This window comes from Cavia porcellus, unplaced genomic scaffold, assembly GCF_034190915.1.
Source record: "Cavia porcellus strain 051 isolate PalLab524CR breed Dunkin Hartley unplaced genomic scaffold, mCavPor4.1 scaffold_8, whole genome shotgun sequence".
NCBI lineage: Eukaryota > Metazoa > Chordata > Mammalia > Rodentia > Caviidae > Cavia > Cavia porcellus.
The window spans coordinates 40,629,467-40,650,876 of NW_026947491.1; the positions used below are offsets into that span (position 1 = coordinate 40,629,467).

The 21,410-nt window shown below is 52.6% G+C and overlaps 1 protein-coding gene across 15 annotated transcripts in view; it reads right to left on the reverse strand.

Moving 5' to 3' along the window:
• The window catches only part of Kmt2d (lysine methyltransferase 2D), a 40,644-nt gene extending 19,288 nt beyond the window's left edge, over nt 1–21,356 (reverse strand). For 7 of the 15 annotated variants that reach the window (XM_013159122.3, XM_063254669.1, XM_063254676.1 and 4 more), the window contains exons 1-34: nt 20,195–21,356; nt 15,731–15,816; nt 15,398–15,524; nt 15,025–15,248; nt 14,811–14,920; nt 14,457–14,619; nt 13,950–14,115; nt 13,734–13,848; nt 13,450–13,607; nt 13,105–13,250; nt 11,454–12,992; nt 10,248–11,356; nt 9,676–9,789; nt 9,146–9,256; nt 8,216–8,320; nt 6,907–7,088; nt 6,546–6,710; nt 6,344–6,453; nt 6,196–6,243; nt 5,374–5,595; nt 5,057–5,176; nt 4,856–4,969; nt 4,512–4,642; nt 4,276–4,423; nt 4,040–4,105; nt 3,768–3,878; nt 3,410–3,547; nt 3,238–3,322; nt 2,892–3,133; nt 2,736–2,809; nt 2,469–2,519; nt 529–2,346; nt 246–428; nt 28–170 (exon numbers count right to left, since the gene is read on the reverse strand). In XM_013159122.3, coding sequence (XP_013014576.2) covers nt 28–170; nt 246–428; nt 529–2,346; nt 2,469–2,519; nt 2,736–2,809; nt 2,892–3,133; nt 3,238–3,322; nt 3,410–3,547; nt 3,768–3,878; nt 4,040–4,105; nt 4,276–4,423; nt 4,512–4,642; nt 4,856–4,969; nt 5,057–5,176; nt 5,374–5,595; nt 6,196–6,243; nt 6,344–6,453; nt 6,546–6,710; nt 6,907–7,088; nt 8,216–8,320; nt 9,146–9,256; nt 9,676–9,789; nt 10,248–11,356; nt 11,454–12,992; nt 13,105–13,250; nt 13,450–13,607; nt 13,734–13,848; nt 13,950–14,115; nt 14,457–14,619; nt 14,811–14,920; nt 15,025–15,248; nt 15,398–15,524; nt 15,731–15,816; nt 20,195–20,202 — 8,432 coding nt within the window. In that variant the 5' untranslated portion in view covers nt 20,203–21,356. The remainder of the gene's footprint in view (nt 1–27; nt 171–245; nt 429–528; nt 2,347–2,468; nt 2,520–2,735; nt 2,810–2,891; nt 3,134–3,237; nt 3,323–3,409; nt 3,548–3,767; nt 3,879–4,039; nt 4,106–4,275; nt 4,424–4,511; nt 4,643–4,855; nt 4,970–5,056; nt 5,177–5,373; nt 5,596–6,195; nt 6,244–6,343; nt 6,454–6,545; nt 6,711–6,906; nt 7,089–8,215; nt 8,321–9,145; nt 9,257–9,675; nt 9,790–10,247; nt 11,357–11,453; nt 12,993–13,104; nt 13,251–13,449; nt 13,608–13,733; nt 13,849–13,949; nt 14,116–14,456; nt 14,620–14,810; nt 14,921–15,024; nt 15,249–15,397; nt 15,525–15,730; nt 15,817–20,194) is intronic. The other 8 variants (XM_013159126.3, XM_063254668.1, XM_003475815.5 and 5 more) reach the window with 6 other exon arrangements.
• Between the last annotated feature and the right edge of the window lie 54 nt (nt 21,357–21,410).

Below are 21,410 nucleotides of genomic sequence, written 5' to 3' on the forward strand. Positions count from 1 at the left end.
CTCCTAGGGAACTTCCTGGAGCCTCACCGGCTGTTCACATCCATAGAGGAAGGTGTGGCAGGTGGAGGTGGCCGGGAGAGTCGGTCATCAGTAGGGAAGAGCCCCGGTCCCGGTCCCAAGACAGGGCCACCTAGCTTGCTTGGGGGTAATCCCACCAGGCTGCTCTTGTCCTAGAAGACAGACATTAGTGAATACAGGGCCACTTTGGTATCCTGGTCCCAACATCCCTTGCCACTTTTACCTACCTGTGCCGCAGGAAATGGAGTCTGGCCTCTACTCAGCTGTTCAAAGGTAGAGCTGCTGGGTTCTGTACCCCAGCTTCCTGGGTGCCCTACTGCACCTGCAGCTGCTGCAGCTGTCTCCTTCTCCTGCCGCAAGGTGTTGCGCTGGATCTGCTGCCGAATCAGTAGCTCCCGGAGTCGCTGGCGCTATGCAGAAAACAGTGAAGAGAATTAAGCCCATTCTATTCCAATTATGGGGCTCACCTGAAGCAGAAACATGGGGGCTCAGTTCCAGGATATCACTTACCTGCCGTTGCTTTTCCAGCTCTGTCTGACTGAGACTGGACATGCCTGGGTCTTGGGTACCTGGGAGTTCAGGTGCCCCCAAGGAGCTACTCATTGTAGCCCCTGGATCTTCTCGCTTTTCAACTGGAGAGGTGATGCCTGTCCTCTGTGAGGCTCCATGGGACAGGAAGGGGAGGGATCCATCGGGTGCAGGCGGTGGCAGAACAGATGTGGGGCGTAGTGGGGACAGCCCATAGCCCTCCCCTGTGGACCCACTGCTGGGCCCCAAGGGGCTGCCCGCTGGGTGGAAGTTCCCGGTAGTTACTGCGTAGTTTGTGCTTTGAGGCTTGCCCAAAGTGGGCGCGGGCCCAAAATGGCTGTTGATCCCATGGGGTGGAGGAAGCCCAGGCTGAGGGACAGGGGGCTTTAGAGAAGGTTCTCCTACACCCTGGGGAAAAGTAAAACGCATGGGAGAGGAGGTGCCCACAAATGTACCAGTCCCAGGGGAGCGGGCAAAATTGGGGGGCTGTCCACTTGGGACCTTGGCATGGAGCTCACCCACTGGCCCTGAAGGCAGGGCTGCTGGGAAGCCCCCAGCTCCCAGTGGAGTGTGGGCTAGAGGCCCAGCCTTAAAGGCAACTTCAGGGGGCTGGGGTCGGGGTGGCTTATGCAATGGAGCAAATGGGTCTCGGGACTGAGGGCGTGAGGGTGGGCGATTATAGGGGTCAGGGGACTGGAAGCGAGGAGTAACAGGGGATGGGCAGAAAGCCTCAGTTGACAAAGGACGGGGGGTCAGAGGGGACTGGGAGCTTGACTGGGACTGAGGACTGGCTGGAACTCGGGAGAAAGGGTCGGAAGGCAGTGAACGAGGGGGCAGAGCACAGCAGCTCTCAGGGAGCGGGGGTGGGGGTTGGGGCCGAGGGGTCAGTGGGGGTTGGGCATAGGGGTCAGGGTAAGGGCCTGGGCGAAAGATATCTGGGTGGTTGGGAGGAGAAGCCGCCAAACCCTGGGCAGGGGATGGTTCCTGGTTCCGAAGACCCAGGCCTGGGCTTTGGGGCTCTACCTGAGATGCCCGAGGGGTCAAAGGGGCTTTGAAGACATCAGGTGCCTTTAACTCCAGGCCACCCAGGTGGGGGCCTGAGGAGGGTGAGTCCACAAAACCTAGGTTTGAGGGCCCATAGCTAGGAGAAGATGCCCCAAGCTCCTCCTTCTTCACCTCCAAGGCCTTCCGGGTCTCCCCGAAAGCAGATGGTGAGAGCAGGGGCTCAGAAGCCTTGCTCCCTGCCACTCCTGGGCTCTCAGGCACAGCCAGGTTGTCCAGGGAAGGGCAGCGGGGCTTGAGGAAGGGGTCAGGCGTGGAGGGCTGGTGTCGGGGGGTGCCAGGAGGAGTGGAGTGGAATTCGCCCGGCTGGCCAGTCCCAGGACGAGATGAGGCACCCAGCATTGGGGGCTGTGCAGGAGCCCCAGTTGGACTGGGATAGGGAGGGTAGGTGGGTGGTGCTGCAGGGAAGCGGGGCTCCAGGGTATAGGTGGGGGCCAGTCCAAAGGGGTCCTGTGAAGGCACTTGGGCGGGCACCTGGGGTGGGAGCTTGAGGAAGAGCTCACCAGGGGAGTCAGGGCCGGGCACTGTGCCCGCTGGTGGCTTCAGGAACCCATCCGCAGAGGTAGACAAGCCGGCGGGGGTGGTGGGGCTGCCAATGAAAATGGTGGGGGCCGAAGCAGGGAGCGGACTGCCCAGTGCCCCTGGCTGTGGGGGAATGCGGAGATGGAGGGCCGGTCGATCAGTCTTACGGGCTACATCGCCCACCTTGGTCTGCTTGTTGATCTGGCTCTCAGCCTGCTACAGGGGAAGACCAGGCACAGAGCAGTCAGACTGCTGTAGACAGATTCTTTGTCACCCACCCTAGATGGGCCACCCATTATATGACATTGATGAGTCAACCTGGCCCAACCCCTACTCACCTTCTGCACCTTGTTGATGCGGTGAGCTGCCCGGTTATCTTTGGCCTTTTGCTGAGGGACATAAGACACAACACAGGGCCTAGTGTTCAGTCACTAGCCCAGCCCAGCCCAGCCCTCAAAACACCACTAATGCTCCCCACCCAGAAGCTGGTCCTCCCTGGCCCAGCTCCTTGAGGAGTAGAGAGTGGGGAATAGAACAAAGAGTAATGTCCCAAAGACACCTCCTTCCACCATGGCTTTCAGGCTGGCCCATGCTCTGGGTCTCACCAGGTAGGGGGCTTTGTCAGTAGCTGGAACCTTCCTCCAGAGCTTCATGATTTGTTTACAACGACTAGACCAGTCTGGAGACAGAGAAATCAAATCAGAGGAAATTCTACCTGCAAGACTGCCAGGCTGTTTCCCTTGCCCTCACCCCACAAGTACCTGGGTAATCTTGCTTGAGATTAGGAAAGTTGATGTTGGCATAGAGTACAGGTGAGATGGTAGAGAGCTGGCCCAACTCCTCATCCTTCTCCCAGCGCTGCAGGCTCCGCTGGTTATAGGACAGCCCGTCGCCCTCACCCTCCGTGGTGGGGGTAGTGGGTGTGGAGGGCGTGGTGCCCCCTGATCCTGTCCAGGGGCTGTCTGGCTCACCGGGTTCTGGGCTAAAGAAGCCCCCGCGCTCCCTGGGGCGCAGGGGCAGAGAGTCATAGGGAGCAGGGATGCCAAGCCCCACCCATGTGACCAGGAGAGCAGTGACTACCCACTGAGGTTAAGCGCAGATACCAACCTAGAATCCAAGAACGGAGACTGGCAGAGGCCCGGGTAGGAGTCCATTGGGCTGTTGGAAGGCAGACTACCCAAAGGGAGTCCACCTGTAAGAGGGACAGGATCAGAGAATGCTTGGTCTGAGGGCAAGCTTGGCTATGGCAGCCTTCAAATTCCTCCCCCAACTGCCTTACCTTGGACAAAGGGCCTCTGCAGCGGTGTGCGGCTGCCATCTAGGCCAGGGGTTCCACAGCCCAGATGCTGCTCTCGTTCAGAACCCAGAACATCCTTGAAGAGCTGCTGTAGATCCTTGGATTCCATTTTGGGCAGTTCTGTTGGAAAATGATAAAGGACACTACTAGGAAGAAGCAAAGGTACAGTGACACCATTGGTCTACAAATGTTCGTACCCAGGAAGGGATGCAATAACCCTTCCTTGCTCCTCACCTCCAGATTGCCCATTAGAGAAACTTAAAGATCAGTCCCACAAGTAAAACCCTCATCTCTTTCAATGGAGGACACTTATACATAAAGAAGATCCTTGTAATCTCACCTTCTGTGGGAATCCTGTCTAAGTCAGAGCTAAGCATCCCTTCACCTGGGGTGCCTGGCTTCTCGGAGTCACTGGGCACTGGGGATGCCTTTACACCCCCATCCTCAGGTCCTGTAATTGCCGGGAGAAACCCATCAGCCAAGGCCATGAGGTATGGAGGTATCACACTGGCCACCCTGAATCACAGTGGAGCACAAAAGTTTCTAGTCTCCAAATCTAACAATGCTCAGAGCAGACTGAAAGAGGTAAAGTTGAGATGGACACACCCTCACCTGGTGTATCAGCCATGCCCTCCAGGCCACGGGATTCTTCATCTGCAACATCTGGACCATCATCTCCTACAAGTGACAGTCCCCATTCCAGTCAGAGATGGCCTACACCTGATGCCCAGCAGGTCCCCAGTTCCATAAACCAGGGCCCTTGGCCCACTCTTAATATCTGGAGATTACCTCCTCTATACCAGACACCCTTGCCAACTTCTAAGCAAGAGGACAATGACATCACTAACCTTTCTGCAAGACAGGGAGCTCCTTCCTTTCTGAGCCTCCATCTCCTCGGGCTTTTGGGGTTCCTAATCCAAAGCTTGGTCGGCCCACCCCAACTGCAAAAAGGGCCTTCCGGCTTAGGTCCAGCAGCTCCTTCCCAAAGAAGGCTTCCTGAGGAAGGAGTCAGGAAAAAAGAACTACTTGATGCCCCACTTTCCTTACCTCTAGTTTCCTCAACTCTGAGAGTCTTGAGACCCACCTGCAGGTAAGCAGGGAACATGTCCTCTAGTTTGCTCTTCTTGCGCCCTCGCCGCTGTTGCTTCTTCTTCTCATCCCCATCTATGAGGCCCTGCTCCCCGGAGCCCTCTGCAGGCAGGTCAGTAGGCATCACTGTGGACAGAACAGCACAGGAAGCTAAGGGTCTCTGGAGTACTGGGCATGCTGCGCCCAACTCTACTAGGTAACACCTTTTGCCATTCTCCCCCGAAAAGCTTGGGCTGCCATCTTCTGGCCCCTGCAGTGAGCCCCTGCCCAATCCTCCCTGGCACTACTTTGTGGGTGCTGTGATCCCCACCTTCTCCCAGGCCCCATTGGTGCCCTCACCCGTCTCACCCTCGTCGGGCTGCCCATCCCCACTCAACACCTCCGCCTGTGCAGCAGGCCCCTTTTTCACACGTGTATGGGATTTCCGCTGTCGCACCATGAAACCACCAATACCTACGAGGAGGTGGAGCTGAGGATGAGAAGCCACTGGGACCTGGTGAGCTGACCCTCACCACCCAGTTTCCCATGCCAGGGCCTCACCAGGCCGGTAAGGTTTGCGCTTGCGTTTTTTGCTTTCCTCAGTCTCTTCTTTGCCAGGTTCCACATCAGGGCTGGCAGGGCCCTCCAATTTAATTTCACACTCCATGTGCTCCACTCCACCTGCATGTAATGACATAAAAAGAATCAAGGATCTGGGCACCTTTCTCAGCTTACTGTACAAAAAGCTCAGTACCTTGCCTTACAGCCACCTAGACAAGACCAGGTGACTAAGAGTGGCAATTAGCCCCCAGGCAAATTCCTGTTCCCACAAGTGCCTGCCCACTATTTTCCCTCTCTCTAAGATTCCCCAGCCCAACCTTCTCCTTTGAGCAGCTCATCAGTGTCCAGCTCCCCATCCTTCTTTTCATCAAGGCCAAGGGCATCTGAGGGCTCAGAACCCTCCAGTGCCACCTCGCCTGGGAGGCCCAACCGTCCTCGCCGCTGGCGCCGTTTGTGCAGTGGTGACATGGTCAGGTTACGCAGCACAGCCATGCCAGTTTCTGTCAGCCATACACCCTCAAAGCGAAAATACTGGGGCTCTGAAAAATAGAGAAGACAATGTGATGCTGAATAGAGGTCTCAGGGAAACCAGAACTCTTAAGTTTCAACCTGTGTCCCCAGATGAGACAAAAGCAGTCACACACAAAGTCCAGGCTGGGGTCTTGGGGCTAGGCAAAACAGACTACCAAGGGAAGGAGACCTGAGTTCTGTATCAGTGACTCGGGGTATTTAGAGATGGAATGGCTACTATAAAAGTCTGGGTATGCTTAAGATTAATCCCACATTCAGCAAACAGATTCTGTCAGGTACATGGAGGGCCCCTACTTGCTGAATGGCAACACAGAGCCCACATCATAACAGAGAGGACCCCAGGCTCATTCACTGCAAAGGAAGAGTTGTGCCCTCTGGACATCTGGCAGTAGAGAGTTGATGTTGACTCATGAAAGGTACAGTGTCTAAGAAACTGGAGACCTTGGAGCTGGTCCTAACTTTGCCACTAATTTACTAGGTGGTCACTCAACCTCCCTGGGTCTTGGTTTCCTCCTCTTAAAATGAAGAGATGAAGAAGGAGGATTGGAGACAGACTAGCTATTATGTAAGTTTTATCTGGCTCTGGATTCAAAATTCTGGTGGCTCACCTGGTTCTTTCACCTTCATTGGCACCAATTCTGGAGGGGCAACTGGTGCTGCAGAAAAGACAAAAAGCAAGATGATGTAGGGGACTGTCCAAAAGCAAGGCATGCTCACCTTGTTTCCTCCTTGCCCCTTGCAGCACCCCATACTCACCCACAGGCTTTACCACATAAGGCTGGCAGGAAACACAGTCAAAGCCTTCATCCGCTGCCTGCTCCACATCATCCTCGGTAAAGAGGCTCTCACAGCCAGCATGCATCCATCTAGGAGAATGAAGATGGGGCATGAGTATGCAGGCAATGCCAGGCTGAAAGCAGGGAAGCAGGGCCAACGTAAGGGGAAGAGTTGTCCTAACCTTTCACAGTGGCGGCACTGGATCAGCAGGTCCTCTTCCACATATGGAGCGTGACAGATAGGACAGGTCACCAGGCTAGCACAGGGCCCACAGTGGGTGTAACTATTCTGCCACTCACAATGGAAGCCAGGGGAGGCAGCCCCACACTGCATACAAGACACACACCTGGTAGGAGCAGAAAGACAAACCCTCAGACGTAACTTCACCAAAGTAACCAGAGATGCCCCCACTGAAGAGTAGCCTGGCCTCCTAAATGCAGCTTGTCACATAGCCAATATCACATGCACTCTAACATCTCAAGCCCATATACAGCTTATCTTCTCAGGCCCCAGGCTCCTCAGAAGACCCCAAGTCTCCTTACCACTTGCACTTCCAGCCACCCTTGGGCACGGTGAGTAGTGGGGGATCCAGGCAGTATGTGTGATAGCTAATATCACAGTCATCACAGAGAAGCAGGCGTGAAGGGTCGGAGGCCTGACCGCATACCTCACACACGATACACTCCACACAACGCCAGCCCTTCAGCAGCATCACTTTGGTGATCTGGTGCAACAGACGGAATTCCTCAGGGTGTATGCGGGGGAGGACTTAAACAGTTAAGGATGGGAACCCCAGTGCACAGGCCAGATAGCTGTTCAAGCACAGAGAAGCTTATACAGAGCACCCTTACCCTCCAAACAGTAGCTCTAAACAGGTTCCCAGGAAATCTCTACCACCAGAGAATAGCCTCATCAGCTATTATCTTCATTGTTGGGGGGTATAGGGTGGGGGTGGACAGTGTTTCTTTGAGACAGTCTCACTATATAGTTCAGGCTGACCTTAAACACATTATATAGCTCATGCTGGCCTTGAACTCACAGTGATCCTTCTGCCTCAGTCTCCTAGAATTTTCTAGAATCACAGGTGTGCATCCAGCACCACTGCCTTTATACACAGTGGGATAGCACCTATTCACTAGGGTGGACAGAATTTGATTGTACTGTCCCTAGTTTTTCTTGAACATTTAGAACCTGTTACTGATATAAGTTAGGGAATGTTAGCAGTGTGCTAAACTACAAATTAGTATGATTAAAAACCCTAAAACCCTAAATCATGCTTAGGTCAAAAATAGTATATTCTCTTTGTGGAGATGTACTGATGGCTTTATATTCTATTTCCAGACTATAGCATGTTTTCTATTGATGAAATTGTCAGCATTTATGTGATTAACTGAATTCTACCAGCAACTTTTATTCTACTGCAAAAAAATTATAGTCTGCCACATTCCAAAGTACTTTTCCTCAAGATGAGTGTGACAACTACTGCTGATCAATGAATGACTTCCAGGAGCAGTCACCACTTTAAAGAGAGTGTGACCAGGACAGGAGCATAAGGTAAGAAAGAACTGGAAAATGGATAAGGGCAGGAAAACAAAACACAAAAAAAATAGGTACCAAAAAAAAAAAAAGAAAAGAAAAGCCAAGTGTGGTTGTACACGTCTATAATCACAACACTCAGAAGGCTAAGGAAGGAGGATCACCGTAAATTCCAGGCCAGTCTGAACTACACAGCAAGACCCTGTCTCAAAAAAAAAAAAAAAAAAAAAAAAAAAAAAAAAAAAAAAAAAAAAAAAAAAAAAACCCCGAACTGACCCTGTTCACCATCTTACACCTCTGCGGCCCTAAACTTACCTTGCTGTTGACACAGTAAGGATGATAGCACTGAGAGCACTGTGAACAAGCCAGGAGATGGCCCTCTGCTCCCCGACCAAAGCTGCCACATACCACACACATGTCCTGGGGAAACAGAAACTTCAGTGTCCAACCAGGTCTCCTCATCGTACTCAGAGAACTACTGCCGCACTACTCTGTAACAGGTAACTTGAATTTGTCTGACATAGGTAAAGGTAAGAAGAAATTACAGGACGATAAAATGGAGTAAGGAATCGTTGAAACCACGCATGGTGGCACACGCCTGTAATCCCAACAGGATTGAGAGGCTGAGGCAGGAAGATCATCAAAAATTGGAGGCCAGCCTGGGCTATAAAGTGAGTTCAAGACCAGCCTAAACTATGTATTGAGACCCTGTCTCAAAAAAACTAAGAGGAAAAAAAAAGTTGAATGACAGTTACATATATGACCAAGTTTTTTTGGCTTCAAGATTATTCAGATGAAAACATACCAAAGATCACTAGTGTATAAGCTTCAACAGGGCAATGACTTCTTTTCTGATACGATTAAACCTAGGGCATTTACACTGAGCTACACCCCCAGTCCCTTATATTTTTATTTTAAGACAAGTTTTTGCTAATTAACAAAGTTGCCTGAGCTGGGCTTAAACTTAAGATCCTCCTACCTGAGCCTCCCAAACTGCATGGGATTACAGGAATGCACTACAACACTCACTGGCAAAGACTATTTCACCTTTCTCATTGCTATACAGGATTGATTCAATTCAGTGCCCCCTCTCATTCACTCAGTAGGTCCAGATTTTCTTCATTACTCTCTGATCAAATTACACACACACACACACACACACACACACACACACACACACACACACACGCAATGTTCAGTGTGCCACTCTCAGAGCTAAGGATAGAACTACCCTAAGTATGGTACCTGCATTAGAACGAATTTGTCTGTGTTGGAGAAGAGAACCACAGTATTTTGCATGGTGTCATCATCTTCTTCTTCCTCTTCCTTACTGGGAGAACTATCAATATCAGCCACCTTATAAACAAAGAGGTATGGAAAGTGAGGAAGATAAGTACGCCTCAACTAACCTGCTTTTTCCTCTTTGGTGTGGGGAAAGGAGGTATGAACCCCTGGTTGAGATAAAGGCCAGACCCCAAGACTAAGAAACAGAAGGAAACCCCAACCTCCAAACTAGGTCTCAGTTCAATGGCAGAGATGTCAGAAAAGCCTGGAGGACAAGCAGACAGCAGCATAAATTTATTCAAATAGGCTCTAGACCAACAGTGGTGAACGTACAGCACATGAGCAATAATGGGCTGTCTGTATTATTGAAGCTCTAAAAGATTGGTGGTCACTACCCTAAGCTAGCAAGCATGCAGGCAACTGTCAGGATGCAAAGGATGTTTAAAGACACCAGATAAAGCATTCTAGGAGAATGGGAGGCCTGTCCTTACTACCAGAGTCTCAATGGAAGAAGTAGTTGATTTTAGCCGGGCCCGTCCCCTCCCACGTCCTCCATGTGCTCCTCCACGAGGCCGACGTCTTCCTGGGAAACTACTGCTGCGACCCTGGGTGAGGGAAGAAAAGGCTTACAAAAGCAAGTCAAGGTCCAGTGTGTTGGGTTCTCAGGCTTGGGGTAAAAGAAGAGATGGATACAGTATGACAGGTTATAAAGCTCAAGAGTCCCAATTCAGGGCAAGGAAAAAAAAAAAGCTAAGTGCCCAGATATCATCAACAAGCAGAGCATTCACACCCAGACCCATTTTCCTCTTCTAAGAAAAACAAAGGTCTATGTGGTACAAGGAGAAAAAATAATGACTCTAAGACACCCAAGTTTCTGGTCCCACTTTGGAGTAAGAATGGGGTAAATTTTTTCCCCCTCTATCAGTATTCTCCTTAGTAACATAAAAAGTTGGACCAGAGGATCTCTACAAGTGCAGGACTCAGAAAAATAAGTGTGAAGGTATCATAACTATACTTTTCAGTTACAAATCTTGACCTCATCAGGGGCTAGACAGCTCCTCACCTGTTTGATTCGGGAACGGGCTGGGGAGCTGCGCCTTCGCCCCTTGTCCCCCTCAGCTTTGCCTCCGCTGATAGCTGTCCCAGCATCACACAGTAGTGAGTCATCAGTCTCTGGCAGTGAGTCGGTACAGAGCCTCAGGGAGCCCTCATCTCGAACTGGACTCACATCTGTAGATACTCCCAACTCCATGGACAGAGAGCCGCCTCCCTCAGGGTCAGGAGAGCCCAGTAGGGGCTCTGAACCAGGAAAACTGGCACTGGCATCGCCCTGGCTCAGATTAGAGATCTCATTTACAATGTCGGATTTGATGAGTGTGGGTGGTATGGGGACCACTGGTGCACTGGGCTCCTCCTGTTCTTCACAAGGTGAGCCCTGCTCTGCCTGCTTGCATTCCGGGCCATAGACCTCCATAGGAGTCACAGGGGCCAGCTCCTCTGGGTCAAGGAGCACAGGGGAACCTTTAAATTCACTAGCTGAACTGCCAGGAGTTTGTCCAGCCTCTGGCTGTGAACCAGGAGCATCAGTCCCATCAAGAGGGGCTATGTCCTCCCCCAAGCCAGAGAAGTCATCCAGGGCTGGGGCAGGGCTAGGGGCAGGACAGGACAGATCCCCCACAGGGGAGGGGAGAGGGCTGGTGGCACTAGGTTCCAAGGCTGGGCATTCAGGTTCTGGGCCTTTCTCAGTCTCCATCTCATGTGACTCAGCCTCTTCTGAGACCTCCACTGCCTTCCCCATGGGACTCAATGGAGAGGGGACTGACAGTGGCAAAGCAGGAGGGGAACAGTGGGAAGGAGAGGAGTTTGGGGGCGGTGAGGAATGCTGAAGGAGTGGAGAACATTGGGGAGGAAGGGGTCCCATCAGGATGGGAGAAGCAGGCCCCATTGGGGAACTTGGAGATGGGGGAAGGATCATTGGAGGCACAGGCTCAGGGTCAGTGCAGTTAGCTTCTGGAGGAGGGCTGATGGGTGTCTCTAGGATGGGGGCAGCCAATGGTGACTCAGGGTCACTGTCCCCTTTGCCACCAAACGGGTACTCTAACTCTCCCAAAGGAGACAGAGCCGGCGGGGCCGCAGCTGGGATAATGGGTGAGAGTGGAGGAGGAAGAGGATCTGGTGGGGAGAAAAAAGAAGGGCTCTTAGATTAGATGTACTGTAAAAAGTTAAGATTTTCCCAGAGAAAGGAGGAGCCAATATCAGTATCCCTTACCTGGTGGCATCAGCTGAGGCGACAAGGATGGCTCTCTTGATGGGGACAAGGGCAGCTCCTCAGGCAGAGGGGACAGAGGTGGTTCCCCAGGCTCAGACAGGGCCGGCTCTCCAAGCAAAGGGGATAAGGGTGGCTTCCCAGGTTGGGAGAACAAAGGCAACTCCTCAGGTGGGGGGCACTGGCCTGGTACCTCGGGAGGCTCTTCAGGCTGAGGGGACCCACAAGGTAACTCAGGCTTGGGGGACAGGCATGGCTCCTCAGGTATGGGGGATGAGTGGGACTCCTTTGGCTGAGGGGACAGGCATAATTCCTCAGGCTGAGGAGACAAGTGAGGTTCCTCAGGCTGGGGAGATAAGTGTGGCTCCTCAGGCACAGGGGATAGGTGTAGCTCCTCAGGCTGAGGGGATAGGCTTGGCTCCTCAAGCACAGAAGACAGGCATGGCTCCTCTGGCTGCGAAGACAAGTGCAGCCCCTCAGGCTGGGGACAGTGTAGGGGCTCCGCAGGCTGGGGACAGAATCGAGGTTCCTCAGGCTGGGGGGATAAGTAGGGCTCCTCAGGCTGGGAAGACAAGCGTGGCTCCTCAGGCTGCGGGCAGAGTCTTGGCTCTTCAGGCAGTGGTGACAAGGGTGACTCCTCCAATGGTAGGGACATGAATGAGTTCTCCGGTGGTGGCGAAGCAGGTGAGTCTTCAGATAACAGGGATGTGGGGGAGTCCTCAGGTGGTGGGGATAGGCGTGAAGCTTCAGGTGGAGGCGATGTGGGCGATTCCTCAGGGGGTGGAGATAGGGGAGATTCCTCAGGGGGTGGAGACAGGTGTGACACTTCAGGCAGGGGAGACAAGCATGATATCTCAGGTGGGGGAGACATAGGAGAGTCTTCAGGCGGTGGGGACATGGGCGAGTCCTCAGGAGGTGGGGACAGGCGTGATGCCTCAGGAGGTGGGGAGAGGGGAGACTCCTCAGGTGGAGGGGACAGAGGAGACTCTTCAAATGGTGGGAACAGACGAGATGCCTCAGGTGGTGGAGACATAGGCGATTCTTCAGGTGGAGGGGACATGGGTGACTCCTCGGGTGGTGGAGATATGCGAGATGCTTCAGGTGGTGGAGAAGTGGGCAATTCCTCAGGTGGAGGAGACAGGGGCGACTCTTCAAATGATGGAGATAGGGGTGATGTTTTTGGTGGTGGGGACAGGGGTGTCTCAAGTGCAGGAGATATAGGTGACTCCTCTGGGGGAGAGAGGGGCGACTCCTCCAGTGGAGAAAAAGGTGATGAGTCAGGCAGGGGAGAAAGAGGAGATTCCTCAGGTGGTGGAGAGAGGGGTGACTCTTCAGGCAGCAGGGACAAGCATGACGCCTCAGGCGGTGGGGATGCAGGTGACTCCTCAGGTGGTGGGGATAGGCGTGAGGCCTCAGGTGGCGGGGATGTGGGTGATTCCTCAGGTGGCGGGGACAAGGGTGACTCCTCAGGTAGGGGTAGCAGTGGCATCTCCTCATTTAGTGGGGCCTCCGACTGAGGCTCAAGTTGGGCCCCTGCTCTCCCTGCAGATATAACACATTATATTCCTACCTGGTCCATAGAAAAGTGCAGGTCTGAGGCAAAGCAAAGCTGTCTCTTATCAGAGAATAAAAGGAATCTTCAAACCCTACTCACCTAGTGGTTTGACTTCACATTGCAGGGGCCCCAGTTCCTTGGGTTGCATAGAGGTCACGTGCCCACTCTTTGGCTGCCCTTGGCATGCAACGTACAGAGCATCAGGCCCATCAGTAGGGATATCACCAGATTCTGGGGGTGAAAATCTGCAGAGGGTACAGAGGAGCAGGTACTGTGGCTCTCATCAGTTAACAACTAGAGAGCAACCTGGGGTGAGCCATGAATATTGTGGACTATTCTGCCCACCTTCGAGCTCTCCTCTAACAGTTCACTTGTTTTAAGATGGCCCTTGACAATCTCAGTCCTTCTGACCCCATTCCTATCTCAACCAGTCACACTACTTACTTGCTACAGACAGAGGGATGCTGCTCAGCAACAGAACTGACAGGCTGACCTTCCTGGGCTTTGTGGCAGCGGTGACAGAGCGAGTAGTTCTCAAACCACTCAGAGTTGGGATTCAGCTCTGATGAGCCTGCCCCACAGACCCGGCACACCCGGCAAGCCTAGCAGAAAAAAGTGGGCAAAACAGGCACTGATCAGACCAACAGTAGACACTGAAGAAGGAGTACAGGTTTGGTCATGCAGGGAAACTCAGGGTACAGTAAGAGGCAAAATCAGGAGACACTCACTTTACACTTCCAAGAATGAGCAGGCAGTTCCTCCATGGGTGGTTTTAAGCAGAAGGTATGGTACCCTTTGTCACACGTCTCACACACCAGCATCTTAGAGTCATTCCCAGGTTTTCTGCAGGGCACATGGTACAGTACAGAGTCCTTCCCCTTTACCTCATTTTTGACTCTAACCTGTACTTTGAAAGGCATCCCTCCTGCCCTCTTTACTCTTACCTGCAGGCTTGGCACACTTTGCATTCAGGGCACTGCCAACCAGCACGTTTGCGGGCAGTCAGAGCAGTGTCTAAGCAGGCCCCATGATAGTGATGCCCACAGCTGGTACAGAAGAACATGTTACACAACTCCCCAGGCCCCTCACATACTGCACAGCGAGCCTCCTCTGCAGTGGGAAGGGATAGACATCACAGATTAGCTACAGATTTCTGGCATGACCAGGGACAAAACCATATACATTGTTGGTATTCCATGGGCACAGAATGAATGAATGATGAATAGTAATAAGTGCATCTCCAATAAACACCAGGTACTATTCTAGGCACCACACACACCATGGAAAATGAGACAGGCAAAGTCCCTGCACTCCCAAAGTTCACGCCTAATTTAAGGGGGCAGGATGACAGGATACAATTATAGATTTTGACAAACGCTTTGCAGAGTACCAAATTTCAAGGCACACTTGGCCTGTCATTTGCCCTACGTCCAAAGAATAGGACTTCGCACCCAGATGCGCAGCTCCCTCACTGTGCTCTGGGCATAGCAGCTGCAGTGTTTTCATGGATAAGAAGGAACCACTGGCCGTTGCGCAGGGGAAATGGTAAAGCCGTGGACATCCAGATGAGCGGCAAGGAATGGAGGCACCAAGCCTGGTGCAGTGGGAGCAGCGCTGCCAAGGATGGAGACAAAGCCTTAGTGCCAGTCAGCTTTTTCCACAGAAACAGTTTAAGCATTAGCTCTGCCCCCATATGTCCACTGTCCTTCTCATCCCACCCTGACTCTCAGAAGCCCATCAGCCCTGCCCACCCTTGGCAAGCCCAGCCCTGCTTTTGCCTACACAAATCCCGACTTTGGCCCTACCTGTGAGATCCCTGAGAAGACGGCCTTGTCCACACCACATAGTTCTGGACCCTCCTGTCCCCACACACCTGCTGACCACGCAGCACACCAATGATGTGCCCAGCAGGACCCTGTATGGGTAGGAAGAGGTAAACAGAGAGCAGAGTTAACAAGGTGACAGCCAGCTCAGGATAACCCAGTACCTACCCTGTTTCTTCCCCCAACTTCCTCTCACCTCCAGGTTCTCCTAAATGGGCAGGTGTAAGGCCCTCAGGGAAACCGATCTGTGATGGGTCCTCACTGGGCAGCACTGCTTCACTGGGGCCTGCATTCCCACCAGGGGCCACCACTGGAGACCGGGGCCAATCAAATGGCAACTCGAAGCGCCGTAGTTCCCGTTGCCCATGCAGACTGGGCTCTCCGCAGTTACAGAGAGCACAACGCCGCACCAGACCCCCACTGTGGACACACAAGCATCAGCACTGTGCCAGGACCCTGCCAATCCCACGAGTTGGCAAACCCATACTTCTAAATCCTGTTCCTTGAGTCCTAGACTCAAATCAAATCCTCTTGTGCCCATATGCCCCTATTTCTTCCAAATGAGTTACCTGCCGTCACGGGGAGGCTCCTGAAGCCTAGGACTCCCATGACAGAGGTCAGATACCTCCCCAATATGTGAATTGGGAAGGTCTGGCTCAGTAGCGCCTGGATCCTCAGAGGCTGCAGGTCCATCAGCTGAATGAACAGAGCAACATGTGTCAGCCTGATTTAATACTAAGTCCATATATCAGATCTATGAGGTTATTCAAAACCCTTTGTCTCAAAGAATGAAATCTTCATTTAGCTATTACACAGACTTAGCTCATGTCCTTGTGCCAGTACCAATAATGTAAGGTTACCCATCAAGAGTCATTGGAAAACACAGAATTTGTCCTACTTACCTGCCGGTTCTGAATCTTTATCCTCACCAGGCTGCTTCTGGCCGTCCATCCCTCTCTCCGACTGGGCAGGGCCCTCTCGGGGAGACCTGTTAGTACCAAAAGATATCTGTATTCCATTATGTCTCCCCAATAATCTCTTTTCCCAGAATCCCAGGAGGAAGTCAGCCAATGATATCAGATCTTACAGACACCAGAGCCAAACCTTACCTACAAACTCCCATACTAATGGCAAAGAAAGTTATTCTTCCTAACCCTTATTGCACTGCATAGTTACTCTCCAGATAAACATGTACCCTCTTCTCCCACTCTGGATTATCAGGGGATTGAGTTCACTTTCCCACTTCCACCCTTCATAACAGTTCCTAAGGCTCAGTAACACATCTTATTTTACATCTAATTTCACCCTTTGCCTCATCTCTGAGCCCCTGGTTTCTAGTGGGATCTATCCCTTGGCCTGGATGTTTCCTCAGCTAACATCCTAGAGGCTTGTCAATGCCAACCCAGAAGTAATCAATAACCTAGGAAATCTGAGTTCATACAAAAATCCCTTTTCCTGAAGCAGAGTTTTAGGCCCTTGGAACACACACACACACACACACACACACACACACACCCCTCACACACACAACTCAAACTAAAACTTCCCTGAAGCAGTGGGAAAAAAAACACACACCACTTGAACTAAAACCTAGTGATGGATGGATCTCCCCAATCCCACTTATTTACACTTATTTAAAGTAGGTCATCCCAATCACAACAGGAAGAACCCCAGTTTCTATCCAACTGTCCTCATTTAGAGCTCAGGCCCAACCCTACCCAAGACTAAATTAGTCCTGGTTCTCACCCAGCCTGAAGGCCTCGGGTTGTTGCCCTTAGCAACGCCAACTGCCCTTCCTTCTCTAAAGTCCCTAGTTAACAGAAGTGGGCCTGAAGAGTTACTGAGCATGTGTAGCCGGCCTGAAGCTAAGCATGCTGGGAGTTGTAGTCTCAGGAAGCACACTGCCACTTGGAGGAGGTCTAAATGGGGCAGGACACAGCAGAGTAGCTTCCTTCCTCTTCCGTCAAAAGGGTTTCCACATACATAGGCGGGGGGGAATAACGGTCCTCTGTCCCCCTTCTATGATATGTTATCCTGTACCACAGTCAAATGAAACACACTAAAGATAAACCTCAAATCCTTGGATATATTTCTCTTGATCTCAGAGGAATATAAGCATAGTACAAAAAACTAAAGAGTAAAGGACAAGAATAATTATCGAAATGAGGAATAGGAAGAGAAATATAAAAAGAGATAAGAATAGTTACCAGCAGCTGTTAGTGAGAAAGGCAGACCCCTCTGTTAATCAGAGAAAGGAAGTATGTAATATTTTCAGTATACAGTAATAGAAGATGACAGCAGGGTGGGAGAAATCCCTAAGAAAGAACTGTAAATAATAAAAGTTTGAGAAATTTATCTCCACATTTTCCACTTAACAAGCATGTATACAGTAACTTCAGTAGAGAAAACCCTATACTCTCAAACTTAAAGCCAAAGGCTGGGTATATAGTTCAAGGGCACAGCACCTGCTTGCCAAGCACAAGGTCCTGAGATTGATTCCCTATACCAAAAACAAAAACAAAAACAAAACTGAAAGCCAAGCAACCCAATCAACTACTTGAGGCTGAATGACAGTGAAACCCTCAAAGGTACCCAAGATTGGCTAATCCATTCTCTAATTATCAGAGTATCAGTCCTCTTTCCCTGAGCTCATACTTTATTTGTAAATATTGTCAATACCCCTCCTGCGTCCTGTCACAGCATGGACGTTATTTTAGTTATCCCTTAACACTGAGCCTACCAAGTAGGGAACATTAAAGCATCACTTGATATGTGTCATGGTCATTCTCAAGTCATCTCTCTTACCCAGCCCTGCCACACAGCCACATCTAAAAGGAAAGCAAGGTGGGTGGGTCACCTGGCCAGCTCACAGCAAAACTGCTCTAGAACTCTAAGAGTCTCTTAGAAACTAAGTATGGGATGTAGAGTTGGAGGTCAGAGCAACAGCCAGAACCCTCTTGTCAGTCATGCAAGACCTGGCCACACCCAGAAGGTCCAAAGAGGCCTCAAAAAGTTTCCTTAATGTTGCATCCTTCTTTACCTTCACTACCACATGCCCCTAAAGAGGCTCTATGAACTCTGTCCTCAGAGTTGAAGCCAAAGGAGTCACAAATAACAAGAAATAAAAAGCAACAGTGATAATACACTGGGTAGGAGGAGAACCGCCTCACACAGGCCAGAGGGACAAATTCCTCTGCCCTCCCCCGAGCGGAGTCCTCTCAGCCTGGTAAAACTGGCACTGCCTAAGGTACAGAAAGCACCTTCATCCAGCCTTGGGGAACAGAATACAGGGCCAATAGCCACAAGTCAAAGCCCCCTTTAGTGGGCCAGAGGATGAGATTAACAAGCAGGAAAAGTATCTTCCAAGCTGTTTCAGAAACAATCTAGAGGCACCTCCAAGAAGCTTGAACCTCAGTCCCTACTTTTCACCCCTGCAGTACAGGATCTGCTCCTCAATGCTGAGTCTCACTGCTAAGCCCTTGAACATGTCTAAAGAAATAAAGGCAGCAGTTAAGTTCCCCCGGTCCAGTCACTCACAGCCAGTACACACAGATACACATGTACACCAATGAGTTTTCCCTGAACTGGGCTAGTGCCTGACCAGGCACAGGGCTAGTCTTCTGATCCAAGGAGTAAAACAGCTGACATCCCTTAGTTCTACACGAAAGAAGCCCAAAATAGCAAGAAAGAAGACAGGAATTTGTCTCAAACCACTGTCCTCCCTGTATTCATTCCACATCAATAACTTTTACTCCCATTTTCCCAGCCAAGGGGGAAATGGAGGCTTGGACAGGTGAAAGGCTAAAGCAGGCCCTTAACTGAACAGCTCTTCAGTGGGATTCAGGACTTCCTGGTTCCCAGCCTGAGAATCAAACCACACCTCTCTCCACCCCCACTTTGGGTCAGCCTTCCAGGAAGGATCCAAATGGCAACACTGATCTGCAGACCTTCCACCCTATCCTTGGGTCTTCCTAAGGGCAGCCACAGCTAACAAGGTGCATTCTCACCTAAGGAAATTGTCTGGAGAGACAGCAGGAGGGACCTTCCACAGAAGAAAGGAACACAGCACAGCTGATAGCTCACCTCACTCCACCACCTATGTGCCACTCTCACCTCCCAGAAATCTTTCAAGGGCAAACCCCTCACTTTTCCCTTTCCAAGACCAGACTCAAGGAGATCAAGCACATGTATGTTGGAGGGGGTAGGGTGAGGGCCAAAATGCACTAGCCAAATCCCTGCTGTGCAGCATGACAGGTGTGAAAGGGGCTGTCCAAGCCCAGGGCCCAGACTCTGAGGCATGAGGCTCATGCTGCATCCCTCCTGCACATATCTCCTTCTCCCCAGCACCTCCTGCCAGGGCTAGAAACACTGGCTGCCAACAGTAAAGAGCTCTAATCAAGTCTTTTCTCCTCTAAAGAGGTACAGGCCACCCTACTCTGCAGGGCTAGGGCAGGATCTGAGAACCAGTTAACACTCCCTGGTCAGAAAAGGGTGAGAGAGGTCTGGGAGGGGCCTCCAGATTGGACATGGACTCATGGGCAGCTAGCTCTCCACACCAGGCCCAAAGAGCGGGAGACAAAAGCCATTTTTTGCAGCCCACATTCGCAGGAAACAAATCTCAACGGCCTCCTCTATAATCCCCTGGAGATTATGTCCATCCCGAGAGGAGGGGAGGCAAGGCAGGCAGTGTCTTCAGCACTAGGCCTCACTAGGGTCACTTTGCCAGGAAGGGGTAGTTTAAAGTTGAAGAGCAGGGCCAGAGCTGCCCCCAGCCCCGCCTCCTTCTTGCCCAGCAACCCCTTTTATCACACTAGTCGGTTTCCACACCCCCTCTCCTCTGCTCAGAGAAGGCCTGGTGAAGGATCTAGGGTTCCTTGAGTTTACCAAACACTACTCTGAGTCCCCGCCTGGAGTAAAAACAACCTTAAAGTCCAACCTGGTAGTAAGTCCGGCCTGGCAGAGGCACCCTTCCCCTCATCCCAAGTTGTGCTGTCCCATAGCCCAGAGGAATCCCGAGGGAAGCAGCAGGAGCCTAGGATTAGTGCTAGCAAAAGGGCCTGGGTCCTAGTTTGGGCGAACTCCCCTCAACACAAAAATAAACAAGCAGAGAGGCGATCTGGGCAGGTTCCCAAACTCCTGTGGTTCTCTGAACCCCTACTCTTTAAAAAGGCACACCTCAAGACACCAGGCCTCGGGTCTGCACTGGCGACTGGCTCAGGTTCCCTTGACAGACCCTGCCAAAGGAACCCTCCCCAGTTCTGGCATCCCCTTCTCTAACCTAAAGGCCAGCACCGGCCAAGATAGTCCATCTGGCTGGGCCCCCAGTCCAACCCTTTCTGGGCCCTGGCCGGGAGGACTTCACTCACCTCTTCATAGGGCGATCCAGAAATCCTCATCCGAGAACATGGCCAGAGCCCGGGCCGCTCCCCGACCTCCAACCGCCAGAGCGATCACAGCCGCCCCCCGCACGGGGGGGCTTAGGGAGGCCAAGAACGGTAAATCCAGGTCTGAGTGGCCTCCCTCCCCCCTTCCACGAAAAAAGCAAGAAGCCAAAGGGAGGTTCTCCACCTCGGGTTCCAACAGTTTAGGTTTCCATGGACAGCCCCAGGGCGGCGAATCCCGAGCGGACACAAAGAGAGCACCGGTGGCTTTGATCTTGGGCGAGCAGGCTCCGCATCCGCGTTGCAGGGCGGCCTCTGAGTCCTAGGGCCCGGCCAGCGCCCCGGCCGCCCGCGCCGGGCTCGGGCGGAACGTCGAGGCTCTCCAGATGGAACGTCGAGGCGCCTCCCCAGCAGCCCGGAAGGAATGCCGCGCCGCCCCGCGCCGGGCCCGGATGGAACGTGAGCCCCTCAAGGCAGCGCCGAGCCCCTCTCCCCGCCCGGCCGGCGCCCTGGGGCCGCGCGAGCTACGGCGTCGCGGGGCCGGCGGGGCCGCGGGCTGAACCTGACACACACCCAGCGCCGGGCTCCTCGACCCCGAGCGCTCGCCCCCGCCGGCTTCGAGCCCCCCACTTTCTGCTCCCCCCGGGAAAGGGAGGAGGGTAGGTGGGCGAGGAAGAGGAAGGGGCGGGCGGTGCGAGCCCTCTGCCCGCTCCCCTCCGGCCGCTCCAGGCCCTGGGCTCGCCTCCCTTCCCCTCCGGCCTCGGAAGCTGCCCCGCCCCCGGCCTGGCTGGCTCCGGTCAGCGGCACCCCCTAGACCCCCGGCCGGCTGTGATCGCAGGGGGCCTAGAGGTGCATGGCCCAGCCCGGCTCCCGGCGCCGGGGGTCAGGAAACTGAGCGGAAAGTGGGGAACGAGGCAGCCATTTGCAACCGGAGAGGAAAGTAGTGCAGCGCGGCGCCGCTCCGCCTCCCCCCCTCCGCCTCCTGTTCGGCCGGTAGGGTGGTTCCTGCGAAAGGGCTATTTTCTGGCCTGAGATCTTGGCAATAATCGTAGAGATTCGTGAAGCCTCCGGCGCAAGACCTAGGGGGGTGCCTTTTGCTCGGGGAACCCCATTCGAGAAGGGGAGAAAGCAGAAGATGCGGCCCTATTTTGTGTTGGAGCGGGGAGGCGGAGGGATACAGTCCTCTCGGAGGAAAGGCTGT